Raw genomic sequence first — 16,652 nt, forward strand, 5'->3', positions numbered from 1 at the left:
AAAAAAAAAAAAAAAAAAAAAAGTTAAAAAAAATCTCTGTAGTCCTCCACCTTATTTTCCACAACTTTAACAATTATGTCTAGAAAGTATATTAGTTATTTTCACTTAAGTATATGCTTATATAAGTATATGCTTATATACTTCAAAGCTGGTTAATAAAATTGGCCTCTGATCAAGGAAAACGCCATTACATAAATTCCTCTACCGAAATACAAGGCCATGTGACACCAACAAGGCACCATGCAGTTTCCCTCAGAAGCAGAGGACTGCATAAGCAATGGAACCAGGATTTTCATTCATCCACTGAGTCATGGATATTGGTGGGAAGCTTCAGGAAAAAACTGTCTACAGAAGAACTGGTTCTAGCTGTCATTGCTAAGCTTTTCCTACAAACAAAAGAACATATACATCCACATATAAAATTCAATTTCTGGTACAAAAAAAAATTAATATATCAGAATACAGCTGTACATAAACTATTCATCTTCTGCCACATGTTTTATGTTCAAGCACAAGGCAGCTTTGCATCTCACACACAGCCCTGTGGTTTCTCACCTGAGTCTTCATTCTGTCCCTGGAGTCCTGCTCACGTGTGTCTACCACCACCACTGCTCTCATCTCTTGATCTGGTCAACTCCTACTCTTCCTCGAGCCGACTAAGATGCCCCTTCATCTCTCTTAAGAATCCTTTCTTTATTGCCACCGCCCCATTTCCCCCCAACGTGTACCCCAGAGCAGGTTACATGCTCCTCACTCTGGGCTCTCATGACACGTTGTTGTGTTGTTGTTAGGTGCCATCGAGTCAATTTCAACTCATACTGACCCCTTGTGACAAAGTCGGATTTTCTAGGCTGTGATCTTTATGGGAGCAGATCGCCAGGTCTTTCTCCCATGGAGCTGCTGGGTGGGTCTGAACGGCCAACCTCTGGGTTAGGAGCCGAGCGCTAACTGTTGCGCCACCAGGGCTCGTTCATGATAAATGTACATACCCCTAATCCAGCAAGTGCGGTTACCCACTCTGCTAGCATCAACTGTGTGTTTCTCTTTATCCCACCTAGGCCAGGAGAGCAGCAACTGTTTCCTATTCACCTTTGAAACCCCAATGCCTGTTTCTCAGATGCTCAGTAAATTCATGTATCACAAGGCACAAAAACATAACTAGTTTTTACCTATAAACTTCCCAACTCCTTCCTTATATTCTGTCAAGACTTCATGATGTTCTGCCCTATAAGCAAAATAGAAAAATAAATAAATCAATGATTCACTGTGCAGACAGTTTATACAACAACCAAAGCCATCATTTCCTCACCCAAATAAGCCACATGGCAGTAAATGTAGTCTTGAACAAGAACGTGCATCATTATTCAAGAACACCAACTAACTAGACTGGGTTTATCCAACAGAGTAAAGCTTTAAATTTGCCAGTGGCTCTGTGAGAGGAGAAACTATCAAATATTAACTGTTTCACAATACTTGGATTTTCTTCCTCCCCGGCCCTTTTAAAATCACTGTAATTTGATCATATGTCCGTGGTATTTTCAACCACCACACATGCATGCAAAAACTGGACAATGAATACAGAAGACCAAAGAAGAATTGATGTGTTTCAGTTATGGTGGTGGCAAAGAATATTGAATATGCCATGAACTGTCAGAAGGATGAACAAATCGATCTTGGAAGAAGTATAGCCAGAATGCTCCTTAGAAGCTAGGATGGCAAGACCTCACCTCACGTACTTTGGACATGTTATCAGGAGGGACCAGTCCCTGAAGGACATCAGGCTTTGTAAAGTAGAGGGTCAGCGAAAAAGAGGAAGACCCTCAACGAGATGGACTGACACAGTGGCAGCAACAATGGGCTCAAACACAGCAACGATTGTGAGGATGGCGCAGGACCAGGCAGTGTTTCCTCCTGTTGTACACAGGGTCACTATGAGTCGGAACCGACTCAATGGCACCTAACAACAGCAACACAGCAGGTTCTTCAATTAAGTATAATGTCAGTATATACGTTACACAAAATGATCTTGCTCTATTAGTTTTGTTTCCATAAAGTATTGCTAGCGAGTAAATGTGCAGCAGGCAGGAAAAACTTTGAGGCTGGTGTACAAAGAGAGCCCCTAGGCCCCAAGTTTAGCTCTCATGGAGCATTTCCTTCCCTGTCACCCCTGGGAGCAGTGGCAATGAAGGCAGTATGGGACCTTTGGTTTGGAGGAAAGCTAAAGCAGCTTTAACATAGGTCTGGTCTGTGGCTTCCAGATGATGTATAATATCAGATACCTCTCTTCTGATTTCATTCTGCAAATCTACAAATTTTATACATACTGGCAAAAGAAGTCTTTCTCTTTGCTGCACCTTATTAAGGCAGTGAAGCTGCCGCCAGAGTGGCCACTTGAATGATCGGGTCTAACACTTACAGTGATGAGAGTGTAAGCTGAGCCATGGCAGGAAGCCTGTGGATATTATGCAGCGTGTGATGGGTCAGGTGAGGGGCCGAGCCGGTCTTGGTGTACAGGAGGCAGCCTGGAATGTCCATGGTGTGGTCTCTGGTTTTACCCAGGTTTTTTATTTTTCCTAGGCGACAACCATTACCCACTTTGATAAGACTCAACTTCATCCTAAGGGATTGCTCTAGGTCCTGAAAAGAAAAGAGCATTAAATATAGGAGTTCTACTACATCTAAAGGTTAAGCATTTTGCAAAGAAAGCAACCTACTTATAAAATCAAGGACAGCATATTTATTACTACTTCCAGTCTATGATTTTTTTGGGGGGATATCAAGAATAGAGGGAATAAGACACCTTCCCCAAAGTCACAGAGCAAGATGATGACATCAACCAAATTTAAATTCAGTCCCAGAATTTCTGTCTGAACTAATGAAAACCAAACAAGAAGTAGGAAGACTAATCATGGAAAAAGAGCCTTGAAGCCACTGATCCTCAGGCTCACTCTCCACCTGAAAATGAGTACCATTTTTTCTGTCTCTAATTTAAGAGAATACTTAACTACATAGCAACTTTTCTGAATATGTTGTTAAGCAAAGAAAACGGGCCCCAAAACAGCATTCTGGTGTTTATTAAAATATATGGAAGAACATACATGAAAAAATAAACACAGATTATCTCTAAGTGATAGGATTAAGAGAGTTTTATTTTCTAATTGGTTCTTACATAGTATTTGAGCAAAGGTAAGAAACTACATGGAGCCTACATGTGTTCCATGCAGCAATTCAGCATCACTTTTGTAATTGGAAAAGAAAAATATTTGTTTTAAAAAAGAAAAAAATATATACCTTCTAACTTCCATAGATACAACAGGAAAAAAAAATTAGAAAACATTATCAATTACTTTGTTGGATGTGGCTTTTAGTTATTATTGAGTGAAGCAAAATCCTGGACTTCACTTTTCACAGGCACTACGGAAACTGACAAGCTTGCACAGTGGATTCTTTTTAAAATGTCACTGGCTGTGCCAATAATTTACAATAATTTGTTGCATCTCTGCAGCCAACTACCAGATCCTGTAGAATCTTCATCAATTGACCAGGCCCAGTTTTATTAACAGATAAACTATTACAGCTATCTGAGAGGCCCACACTTTAGATCTTGTCCTCTTAAGCATTATACCACACAATACTTTGAAGGTCAACCATTGTTTAAGATGCTACCAAACAAATAAGCATTTTCTATCATTAGTTAAACACATTGAAGAAAATAAGCATTACTTTGGAGTCATAAATTCTTACATTTAAGGAAAATAGCCAATACAGTCTTTAGGATTTTAGAAATAAGATAACAATTTTCTATATGTTTCAATAAGAGATTTCACATTTAAAACGACTTGTAAGAACTAGTATAAGTGTTTGAGGAAAGCCTAGTCAATTTCCTATGACTATAACTTCACTACTTCAAGTTATCACAAAGATAGAGACATAAAAATAAATGTCAATGTAACTCATACAAGTGAAGACTCTTAAGAGAAAAAAACTTATGTTTTAACAAAGAGTAATATAGACATTATTAAAACAAAACAAACAAAAAACACTGTTATCATTTAAAGCTGTTAAAAGAACAACAAAGTTTATACCAAAAAAATTATATACAGCATATCTAACAAGGGCTTAATATTTATAATATATAAAGAACTCCTACAACTCAACAAGACAAACAACCCAATTTAAAAAATGAGAAAAGAACTTGAATAGACATTTCTCCAAAGAAGGTAGACAAATGGCTAATATGCACATGCAAAGATGTTCAACATCATTAGTTATTAGGGAAATGCAAATCAAAACCACAATGAGACACCACTTCATACCTGCTAAGATGGCTACTATCAAAAGATCAAAAAATAACAAGTGTTGGTGAGGATGTGGAGAAATTGGAACCCTCCTGCACCTCTGGTGAGAATGTAAAATGGTGCAGCCACTTTAGAAAACTGGTAGTTCCTCAAAAAGTTAAACACAGAATTACCATATGACCCAATAATGCCACTCCTAAGTATATACCCAAAAGAACTGAAAGCAGAGACTCAAAGAGACTCAACATTCACTGCAGCATTATTCACAATAATCAAAGTGGAAACAACCCAAGTGTCCATCAACAGATGAATGGATAAACAAAATGTGGTGCATATATACAATGAAATATTATTCAGCCATAAATAGGAATGAAGTTCTAACACATGACGCTACAACATAGATGAACATTGAAAATATTATGCTAAGTGGAATGAGTAAGTCACAAAAGGACAAATTCCACCTATATGAAACATCTAGACTAAGCAAATTCACAGACGAAAGCAGATTAGAGTTACTAGGGGCTGGAGGGAGGGAAGAAAGGGAATTACTGCTTAATGGGTACAGAGTTCTCTGGATGATGAAGTTGTTTTGGGAATAGACGGAGGTGATGGTTGCACAACACTGGAATGTGAATACTGCCACTGAATTGTACACTTAAAAATGGTTAAAATGACAATTTTTATGTTATATATGTTTTACCACGATGAAATATAAATTAAAAATATTATACAAATTACAGGCTAATTAGAATATACTCTAGAAAATATAAATACAAGAGTAATCAGTTTACCAAACCATATTCCTTATCTATTTATCAGATAATACATGTAACTTACTAATCTCAAGTAATAAAACTATATTTTGAACTACCAAACTCTGAGTCCATTTGTAGCAAAATGAAAGACTGCATTTTACAATCTAAGTAAGCGCCAGAGAACTGAAGGGAGGGGGGCACAAGGAGGAGAAATGCACTTTGAAGTTAATGAATCAACTTGGCCTGCTACTCTGACTGAACGTTGGAATCAATCAAACACGCAACACGAGGTTTCTGAAACATAAGAAGTAATGAAAATTTAATGGACCAGTATTATGAAATACTACAATAACTTAAGCACTTTCTACCTTCATCTACATCTGAGAATGGAAGAAACTGAATTGTCTGCGAGCCATTTGAAAAAGCACTAGCCATAAAAACTTGCTGCTTGTCTCCTTCTCCAAAAATTCTGTCTGTTCAAGGTTTGTAGTTTAAATGTACTTACATGAGTTATATTTTTTTAACTAAATTCCTGTGAATGTAAGAAGAGCCTTCATAGGGTAAAACTAGTATATTTGAAAAATTAGGTTTAGGATTTTAGAATGTTACCAATTTTTATTATTTCTCCCATCAAACCCATGCTTTCGTTTTTTCCAGTGCAATCAAAGTTTCTGGTTAGTGTTAAATAATCTGCTTTTCCAAGCTGAGTTACTCAACTCCAGGTAAAAACAACAAACTCCAATGCTTTAGTAAACCTGTGCATAATATCTCAGATAATATATGATTTCCACTAGACTTTCTGAAAAACTGAAATATAGTTTGTAGAGTCCCACCATTACTACCAGAGACTCCAGTCTGGAAAACCCTCACCACACTCACCACCACCACCACCATCTCTGCCATTTAAAAATAAAAAATACGAGGTTCAGCAAGATTAGTCCCAAGATTTGCCCTGAAGCCGGTGCTCTTTTAATTATACTTTATAAGTGAGAGTAAATCTAGCATGTTAAGATGCAGTCTAACATCCTTTAGAACATCCTCTAGCATACCATGGCCACTCAGTTAAAGAAAAAGATGATTTTTTAAAATTGTGTATGAATTCTGTGAAGCATCTTTTCTCCCCTAGAGCACACTGTGGGAAGTCAGAACAAAGGAAATAGTTCTCGAGCCCTTCAATCCATACTAACAGAACAGGACACATGCTCAAAGAATGGCTGACTGGCCACTGGTCGGGGAGCTGGCAAGTCCTGGAGCCTGCTCCTGTCAACACACCCAACACACATCCACCCATCACTCGGGGTCAGGCTCAGACAAACCAATCTCGAGACTGAGCAACAAAATCAATATGCACAATTATTTACTCTGAGAACCAAAAAGGAGAATGGACCAGTCAGTGTGTTCTTGCCCTATATGACGTCACATAGGAAGTCAGCTATAATGCCCCATGAATATAGAATCAGAATAGGAAGAGTAAGCAACGATTAGTGTAAGAAAAGATGAATGAAAGGAAACCCAACTGTTCTCTGGTTATAAACTCAGATTATCCAAGGCTGGACACAGGGACTCTCCAAGAGAACAGGCAGCTACACCAGAAGTCCAGACTTTCGGCTTCCAACACTCGCCTTCCTTTTGGGGGCTTTCCAGTCCCATCTTTGGGGGGAAAAATAATGAATATGTTCTAGGACTCTCCATATTTTAACAAAAGAATCCCAACTGTGATTAATCATCCACTCAATCTGGAACGCATTTTCTTATATCTCCCTTTCCTACTCTTTCCTCAACTGAAAAAACAGCTTTCTTCATTTTTAACTCAAAGTCTGTCATCTTTGGTTCTTGGTAGCTCTAGAGGACACTGGCCACCATATTCTTAGATGCAGAGATGGGTTCTGCTGTAAGACAATACTTTAAACATTCCCCATAACTTTAAAGATGAAATTCAAAACCCTCAGCTTAGCATACTCAATCCATAGGGCAGGACTTTGAGGCTATGAACGCACATCCTACTGTTTGCAGCTTCTTAAGGCTCCCATCCTAATCATCACCATAATTCAACATGTTACCAAAGGAAAACTGAAGTGAGGAAAAGCAGAAGACTGTGTGTTTAAACATTTGCCAACACCATCAATTCTTCTGTCTTCCTTTTTCATTATCCAACTTTTGCATGCATATGAGGCAACTGAAAAGACCACAGCTTGTGTCAGACACATCTTAGTTGTGAAAGTGACATCACTGCTTTTTAAAACTTAGAAGAGGCCTTTTGCAGCAGATTTGCCCAATGCAATTATGGTGCAGTGAATTACGTAACACGGCCCTTCTAGCCATGGTCTTTGTGACTCCCACAAAAATGACTGGGTGGGACTATGCAAATATGGTGCTTGTGGCTCACCAAGGAGATTGGACAGCCTGCTAATAATGCAAATAAGGTGTATGGAACCCTTGTGGGGTGGGACCATGCAAATAAGCATACGGAACCCTAATGAGGGGATCGGTCAGTTTTGTCATCCCTGCTAGGCTTAAAAGGACCCAATCCCAGAAGCAGAGAGGGGACCTCACTACCATCAAGGAGAGCCAGGAGCAGAGCACATCCTTTGGACCCAGAAGCCCCTGCACTGAGAACCTCCTAGAACCAGAAGACAGACAGACAGCTGTAACACTGGAGATGGTAAGAAGTGGCAGTAGAAAAACAGCAGCAGCAGCAGAACCAGGAGGCTAGTGTAAGACAGTGCAGTGGGCCTCCCAGCCCACGGAGCAAGGCAGCTACAGTGGGTGTGCTGACCCACGAACGAGAGAGCTGAGCACTTCTGGGCAGGAGGCTTGCTAGTGGAGTGGGGTGCCTCTGGACACTTACTGATAGAACTAAAGAGCTTTGTAACACTTGCTCAAGCAGGTTGGAGGCCAGGCCGAGGGGCCCAGGGGCCAAGGGGCCGAGAGCTGAGAGAGAGGCCTGCATGCAGGCATGGCCAAGAAGCTGTCCTGCCAAAGAACTGCATCCTGAGTCATTCCTAACCCTGAATTGTAACCTGTTACTCCCCTAATAAACCCTATAACTGTGAGCATGGTCTGTGAGTTTTGTGTGGCCACTGCAACAAGTTATCAAACCTAGCAGAGAAATAGAGTGCTGTGGGAGGGACAGCTGATGTCAGAATTGGTAAAAAGGTTGAAGAGAGGAGGTATGTCTGACCTCCACCTCACCAGAATCAGCCTTGGACTGTTGATTTTGATTCTCTCTCCTCACACTTGTGAAGTTAGACGAGGTCTGATGCCACTCCACCATTTTTACAGCAATACATCATTTGATTTCTTGACTGTAATGTTGGAAAGAATATTGACTATACCATGGAATACCAAAAGAATGAACAGTGTTAGAAGAAATACATCTAGAATGCTCCTTAGAAGTAAGGATGGTGAGACTTTGACTTGCTTCTTTGGATACATCATCAGGAAAGACCAATAGCTAGAAAAAGACACATTGAGTAAAGCAGAGGGCCAATGAAGACAAGGGAGACCCTCAATGAGATGGACTGACATGACAGCCACAACAATGGACTCAACCATACCAATAACCATGAAGATGGCACAGAACGGGGCAATGTTTTATTCTGTTATACATATATAAACATCACCACGAGTCAGAGCCTACTCGACAGCAACTAACAACTACAACGTGTTTTTTAAAAAATGGGAAGTAGTGTAATAGACAAATTGCTATAGTCAGCAATTCTCTGTATCGTGAGAATTAATGCAAATATCAAGAAATCTGAGGAAAGCACAAGAGAATGAACTTCAACTGGAAATCAGCATTAAAACAAAAAACACAATTCTGTCCAGAGTCAGAAGAACCAAGCCTTCCTTTCCCCACTCACAGTTCAGTTTATGGTAATTGTTTGTACCATTCTACCTCTTTTCTAGGCATGTTAGTAAGCTTTTATTAGGAGCAATATAAGTGGTCATTGTTTCCATGATTGCACTTCTTTTCTAGGAACGTTGAATAAGTTTTTATTATGGAGTAATACAAAAATATCTATACATTCATACATATATATATTTTTTCTAAAACTTGCATTGGGAATGATGTAATCTACTAACCCAAGCAAAGTTCTCAAGAAACAAAACTAATAGCTTCCAAAATATCACCTCGTTTTTATTTGCCTTCATTCACCACCTCTTACCTTTTCACTGCTGTGGGTCTCTTCCCAATACTTTCGGTGTTGGTGGTTTTCTAAACATACAAAAATTCACTTTACTTCTATAGATGGAGTGCTTGGGAGAGTCTTAAGGAAAAAAATCATTAGAATTAAGAGACAAGTGATAGACTGTTAGTGGCTTTGTATCTTTGCAAGGGCTAACAAATATCTCCTGCACCTCTGACAGGACTGAACCTCCCAATACCTAGAGTGCCCCACCCCCATTTCCTCAGAGAAGACGAGATTTTAAAATGATTCTTACATGGATTCTCTACATACTGTCATGGGAAGATGTCCACAATATGTTAGGTGAAAACAGCAAGCTTCAGTGACGACAAACTGTGTACGTATCATAAATACACAACCAGATCCCCATCCCTACAACATACTGTACAATGTTTGTAAATGTACAGCAAACATCGACATAAAGGACTTCTAAACAATATGGTAAGGGAGCAGTGGTGGTTTCGTGGTAAATTTTCACCATCCATGCAGGAAATCCGGGTTCAATTCCCAGCCAATTCACCTCGAGTGCAGCAACCACCTATCTGTTAGTGAGACCTGTGTGTTGCACGATGCTGAACAGGTTTCAGTGCAGCTTTCAGACTAAGACGGACTAGGCAGAAAGGCCTGGTGATATACTTCAAAAAAGTATATCACCAGCTAATGAAAACCTTGTGGATCAAAATGGTCCAATTCCATTGTGCATGGGGTCACTACGAGTCAGAGGCTGACTAAAGGGCAGCAGCGACAACAACAAACAACATGGTACACTGAGCTGACTCAGAAAGACACAGAAATGATGAACTGCAAATTCTAGAAAACAACAAAATAAAAGATGAGAAGACTATTCAGAGGTAGAGCATTCAAAAATCCTTACACTATTTTGGAGGAAGAGAGAGATAAGGAATAATTGTAAACTTTAAGTGTATGTGTTAAAAATGTAAAAGTAACCATTAAAAGACTAGTGACAGAATACATAATTTCCAAATTCATTCAGGGGAGGGGCTAAAATAAAATTGATTAATCCAATAAAAGGCAAGAAAGAGGAAAAGAGACCAAAAAGCCCATCAAAAATAGAAAATATAAAATAAGATAGTAGAAATAAGCCCAAATATGTTCGTAAACACAATAAAAGTTAACAAATTAAATTTACCTATTGAAAGATATAATAAAGATAACAGTAGCAACAAACATTGATTACGATTCACTATGGGTCAAGTACTGTTATTACATATTAGCTCTGTTAATCTTCACATCAACCTCATGAGATAGATGTTATTATTATCTGCATTTTACATATAAGGAAACAGAGGCTGATAAAGTCATCAGCTGGTAAATGGCAGAGCCAGGCCTTATACCATGGAAATCTGGCTTTAAAGGCTGTACCCTAATTGGCTCGTGGCCAATTAGAAGTTCCATCTTGTCCATAAGGATATTAACTGTAATGCTAAGATACAATTTTATAGTCATATTTTCCATTTTGCTATAGTGTTACTATTGTTGTTTTCCCTTAACTCACTCCTCTGTCTCTATCCATTCTTCCAGACTCCATAACACTTCTCCATATTCACACAAACATTTAAACATACTTGCATGAGAGGAGGTGTTTTTGGTCATGGTTTGCTTTTACAAAAATGGGAGCAAACTATACTATAATCACGTCTCTGCAAGTTGTTTTTCTCCCAGGTATACACAATGGATGTCTTTTCCGAAGAGACATAGAACTTATCCTTTTAAAATAATTGCTTGATGATATCGTATAGTTTCAATATAACACAATTTATCCAACCATCGCTCTTCTGATGGACGATCAAGTTGCAGATGAAATCCTAGGATCACTGCAGCAGCCTAAGAGCAACGCTACCCTGACCTTATTTTCAGTCTCAAGATTAGTGTACATTCCCTGGGCAGAGAGCTTTACATACATTAACTTTTAATGCTACAACAGCCCAACGATTTAGGCATTATAGTCCCCATTTTGCCAGCGAGTAAACTGAGGATCCAAGAATTATTAAAGAAATTGTCTAAGGTCACACAGCCACAAAGTAGCTACAAAACTTCCGCTCTAACCTGCTTTACAAGCCCCTGTATCCCAAAAAAGGCTAGTCTCAGCCAATAAGGATGAATTTATCTTCGCTCCAGGAGCCATCACCAGGGCTCAAGACCTCGAGAGGTGCCCAGCTCAGGGATTTGAGAGCGTCCCACTCTACCAAGTCTCCTCGGCAGTCCGAAAACAACTTCCGGCTGAAAACTTCCCGCCTGAGCAGATGCGGGGCGAAAGGAGTCATTTTCTCTGAGATGCGGCGGAGCTCACACGATTTGGGAGAATCTGGGCTTACAGAAGCCAAGATCCACCAGGTGAACCAGAAAAGGTAAGGACAGACATAGCAGAGGTACAGTTACATATACTACAACCCAACCAGAAAGCGTCTGGGGGCGAAACGACCCCTCCATCCCTAGCAGCCTCCAGAACAGCGGGGAAAGGGGCACTTACCTGCAAACTTCTCAATTTTTCTGACGTTTCTTCGGACACCTCAAATTCCTTGCAGTTCGCTACCACGTGTCCGGCGTATTGAATTCTCGGCCCCCTAACCCACGGCCTCGGCGCACAGCCAATCAGGGTGCAGTGCGTAATCACTGGGCGCCAGTAGAAGGCTAACGTAATATCAGAATGCTAACGGCCAGGAGTCGAAGTGACTGCTGCCGTTGCCATGGGTAACCGAGCTAACGCGTTCCGCCTGCGCAAACCCTCCTGGGAGTGGTGGTTCGACCGTGCCAGACGACGTGCCTTCCTTGTGGGAGGAGGAACTACAACTCCCAGTGTGACCCGGAAGGAGCCTGTGCAAAGGAGCGGTTGTTGCCCTTTCACCGAGGTCCGGGCCTGAATTTCGAAAATGCTGCTGGCGCCCCAGGAAAGGTCCGCCTCAAAGAAGAGGACGGGGCTGACTGGCTGGGAACGGTTCGCCAGAAAGCCGAGTCCCAAGGTGATCCCTATCGGGAGCTCCGGGGGCGGCAGGAGGCGGGGGCAAGGACCGGCTTCGAGGCGCCTCCGGGCCCCTGGACCAGCCGTGGCCCCTCCTACGCTTCCTCTTTCTTCCCCCAGGGGCGTCCTTACCTCGGCCGCCCCTGCCTTGACTCCCCGCCCCGCTAGCCAGCATTGCCTGAGTGAAGGGGTCTTAGGAGCCTCGGGATATGGGTACCTTACAGCATTGGTGGGCAGCACCGTGGAAGAAGTGGTTCCATCAAACGCTTTTGTCTGTGAAGGGCATTAAAGCTCCCCGCCCCCACCCCGACACACAACTTCAGAAAAGTTTACGTGCATTTCCTTTTCTGAAGTTTTGCAAATCAGGGGGAACTGATCTTGACTTGAGGTGGGGAGGCGGGTAGTGTTCATATTAAACCTTCTGCCTCATGCTCCTGCTCTTACAGTTTTGCATGAAGTCTCTAAAATGAACTCTGGAATGCAAGTGGATACTGCATTAATCAACATTTGATTCACATTGGGAATTTATAAATTCAGCCAACACTCAAAAACAGAGATTCTCTTCATATTTCTTACCTCTTTTGACACATTACCGTCTGATGACAAGAAAAACTGGTAACCCCATTTAAAACTTGAAGCATATGTAGGTGATGTGTAAAGTCACAGTCCCGTGGTGTGTGCTTTCCACAAACTACCTTTTTAACAGCCACAAAAAAATGCTTTAAATGCCAATGAGAGTACCAGAATGGAGAGGCTGATCAGCTTTCAGCTCAAGAACAATGTGACCAGCTGTTTTCACCTTTAAGTTACAGTTTCCTAAAAAACATTCTGTAGACATGCGGCCTTTCTGAGGGCCCTATGCAATTGGTTTTGCAGTTTATTCTAAGTATACCAACTAAATAATGCACTGGGCATACTCCACTGGTTGAATATCTTGTCCCAGATACTGAGGGGTGAAGACTGGAGCCTTAGAGAGACTTGGAAACTGAGTCTACTCCTGTTGTATAAGTTACATAATAGATTGGACCTGAAAAATAGGTCATCAGTACAGACTTGATGATGAAAGGTAAAAATTTGGGGCAATTTCTTAGGACTGTAAAATGAAGGCTTTTTGCTGCTAGTGCCCATTGTTGCTACCTAGAGGATAAAGAGGCTAAAAAAGAAAAAGGCTTCTTGAAGTTCAGTTGTATTTTAACGGGATCAGCTCTTTTGTTCTGGTGACAAAATTATTCAGCAGTACAGCTGCATTAATCAGTATCTGTAAGGTGCTTTGAAGGTGAAGTGTTATGTAAGTGAAAGAGGGTGTTATACCTTTCCCATCTTCATGTGTCAGCATGCTAATTTAGATATTTATTTATTTAAAAGCCCTCCTGAATTATTAGCAAAGCAAATACCTCTATTTGTTAAGTGACTATTGGAGTTCTGTGCGCTTCTGGGCATTACATAGTGAAGAAAAGAGATGTTCTAATAGTCTGATTTCCAATTTCAGATTAATATCTGCCTGACCTGGGTGGAAATTTACTTGATTTCTATCTCATAGTCTGTTTTGTAAAATAGAACTGTTTACCCCTCACCTCCTCTCTCCTAGTTCTTATTGGACCAAACAATATCCCTGATCAAGGTAAGACAAGAAAACTTTGCTACAGGCTGTTCCTGAAAAGAGGAGCCTAAGGAGAAAGACAAGGAGCACAAAGTGGCACAACAGTTTAGTGCTCGGCTGCCAACCAAAAGGTTGGTGGTTCGAACCCACTCAGCGGCCACGTGGGAGAAGTACCTGGCAATCTGCTTCAGTAAAGATTATACCCAAGAAAACACGATGGGGCACTTCCAATCTGTCACCGGAGGTCTGTGTGAGTCCAGATCAACTCAACAGCACCTAACAACAACAAGGAGAAGGACACACCTTTCTCTAAGAAGATTCGCTTCCTTGTACCACAGCCAAAAACCAAACCCATTGCCATCAAGTCAATTCCAACTCATAGCAACTCTCTAGGACAGAGTAGAATTGCCCCATAGGGTTTCCAAGGTTGTAAATCCTTACAGAAGTAGACTGTGACATCTTTCCCCTGTGGAGCTGCTGGTGGGTTCAAACAGCTGATCGTTTGGATGATTTGACTAATTAGGTGTTTGATTGGGTTTTCATGAGAAGTGTCATACCTAGTATTTCTCTTAGTTCCAATCTTGGGGAACTATTAAAAAATACTGATACCTCAGCCCTATGCCAGACCAGTTTAATCAGAATCTCTGGAGGTGTGACCCAAGCAAGGGATAAAAACAGATAATATCCCAGAAAATGCTTAATGATTCTTCCTCATAATGTTACCGTTTGTTCTTCTGTTGCTAATCTGTGCCTGAGCTTCCTAATGAAATGCTGGGGGAAAAGAATAAGGGGCACTTTTTTATATGCTTTAGTCAGAAGGATAGAATAAAATGGCAAGGTTGATAAAGATACAGCTGTCTATTAATATTGTAATATTCTGTCTTCTTATCTGCAGCCTGCCTTTGACCCTGACAGTGTGCAACACTGGATGAAGGTAAGGACATTTCAGAATTAAGATCGTAAAAGAACTGAGAGGGGGTAGGGCCAAGATGACACAGTAGTCAGATGCTTCCAGTGAACCCTCTTACAACAAAGACCCAAAAAAACATGTGAATCGATTATATATGACAGTATAGGAGCCCTGAGCATCAAAGGCAAAGTTGAGGAAACAGACTGAGTAACGGGGAGGGAGAGATGGTTCGGAAGCAGTGAGGAGTTGCCAGACCTGACCCAGCAAGAGCCTGAGCCCTTCAGGCCTCATCTTCCCATGGGTGAGTGGTGAGGCAGGCAAGCAGTGGTGCTCAGGAGGCATATTCCGCACCAGGAGAGACCCAGCAGCAGAGAATCTACTCGGCTGCCCAGAACCAGTAAGAAGCAGCCCTCAACTGGTGAAAGATAAGTACTTGGATCCGGCCTATTGCATGAATCAAAAACACCCCATTAGGGAAAAACCTCTCTCCCATTTACCTCCCTGCTCCCTGCTCTGCAGTGGGTCCTGGACCAGCTTCAGCAATTGCAGAGTCCACTGGGCCAGAAGTAGGATCCGTCACGCCCTGAGCCATTCTCCCGGACTTGGAGAGTGAACAAATTGACAAACGGGAAAAAATAAACTGCCGGCTCCCCTAAGCCAGGAACCCAGCATAGACACAGCTCCTTTGCCTAGGCACAGACATAACGGATCCACAGACTTTGAGTATCTTTCTGCCTGCATAGAGTTGTGTGGGCCCATTCAACAGCGTAGGCCCTCATTACCACAGTACAACACGGTGTATACCTGAAGTCTAACTTCAACTGTTTCAGCTATGAAGCAGCAGGTCCATGACATTTGACACTGCTCTGCCCATTAAGCAGGGTCTTCACTTACCCACATCAGGGGCCTGAGGACTGGTGGCTCCACCCACACCACCTAGCCACCTGCGATAGGAGCCCAAGAATAAGAGGTGCCCCTCTAGTCCTTACAGCAAACAGCATTGGGTGTTCATAGTCCGGCTGCAAAACCCAGCCACCTGTGTGCTCTAGGGAACAGGGACACACCTTACTCCTGGACACTCAGGGAGGATGTCAGCCCCCTGCCCTGCTCAGAATGTGTTCCCCTGCTGCAGCCAGATGCCTGTGCCTACACCAGTCAACCATTCCTGTCTAGGACTGTAGTATAAGAGCCTGGACCACACACTTGGTGGCTATCACCTGGGCACCTGAGCTGAATCCATACAGGAGAAGTGGGCAGACTACTGAGCTCACATATCTAGTAATAGCTCTAACCACCTGGTGACAGGACATTAGAGCTTCAAAGGTGGCAATAATCAGCTGGCTCACATGAGCAGCCTATTTGGGCATATCAAAACAAAACGAAGCTCGGACAGAGTAAGCAAACATAAAATAAATGAATATAATAATTTATTGATGGCTCAGAGACAATAGTCAATATCAAGTCACATAAAGAGGCAGACTATGATGGCTTCAGCAAGCTCCCAAAATAAAGAATCTAGAAATCTTCCAGAGGAGGAAAATTTCTTGGAATTACCAGAGGTGGAGTATAAAAGATTAATATACGGAACTCTTCAGGAGATTAGGATGGAAATTAAGCAAAACACAGAACATGCGATAGAGGAAATGAAAAAGATTAGAGAAGAGCATATTGACAAATTTAACAGACTGCAAGAATCCATAGAGAGACAGCAGTCAGAAACCCAGAAGATTAACAATCGAATTTCAGAATTAGACAACTCCATAGAAAGTCATAGGAGCAGAATTGAGGCAACGGAAGTCAGAATTAGCAAGATTGAAGATAAAGCGCTTGACACCAACTTATTTGAGGAAAAATCAGATAAAAGGATTTAAAAAAATGAAGGAATCCTAAGAATTATGTGGGATTATATCAAGAGGAAT

At 41.5% G+C, this 16,652-nt stretch overlaps 2 protein-coding genes across 5 annotated transcripts in view; one reads left to right on the plus strand and one right to left on the minus strand.

Annotated features, from left to right (window-relative positions):
• Positions 1-11,824, minus strand: part of QTRT2 (queuine tRNA-ribosyltransferase accessory subunit 2) — a 35,284-nt gene extending 23,460 nt beyond the window's left edge. For 2 of the 4 annotated variants that reach the window (XM_023728856.1, XM_023728857.1), the window contains exons 1-3: positions 11,735-11,807; positions 2,417-2,637; positions 1,170-1,225 (exon numbers count right to left, since the gene is read on the minus strand). In XM_023728856.1, the coding sequence (XP_023584624.1) occupies positions 1,170-1,225; positions 2,417-2,616 (256 nt within the window). In that variant the 5' untranslated portion in view covers positions 2,617-2,637; positions 11,735-11,807. Of the gene's footprint in view, positions 1-1,169; positions 1,226-2,416; positions 2,638-9,222; positions 9,230-11,734 lie in introns of those variants that run through there. The other 2 variants (XM_023728858.1, XM_004373670.2) reach the window with 2 other exon arrangements.
• A 197-nt stretch (positions 11,825-12,021) lies between these two features.
• The window catches only part of CCDC191 (coiled-coil domain containing 191), a 136,944-nt gene continuing 132,313 nt past the window's right edge, over positions 12,022-16,652 (plus strand). The window contains exons 1-2 of the mRNA XM_023728859.1: positions 12,022-12,224; positions 14,719-14,757. Coding sequence (XP_023584627.1) covers positions 12,135-12,224; positions 14,719-14,757 — 129 coding nt within the window. The 5' untranslated portion in view covers positions 12,022-12,134. The remainder of the gene's footprint in view (positions 12,225-14,718; positions 14,758-16,652) is intronic.

The sequence above is a fragment of the Trichechus manatus genome, unplaced genomic scaffold (assembly GCF_000243295.1).
Source record: "Trichechus manatus latirostris isolate Lorelei unplaced genomic scaffold, TriManLat1.0 scaffold00026, whole genome shotgun sequence".
Classification (NCBI taxonomy): Eukaryota; Metazoa; Chordata; class Mammalia; order Sirenia; family Trichechidae; genus Trichechus; species Trichechus manatus.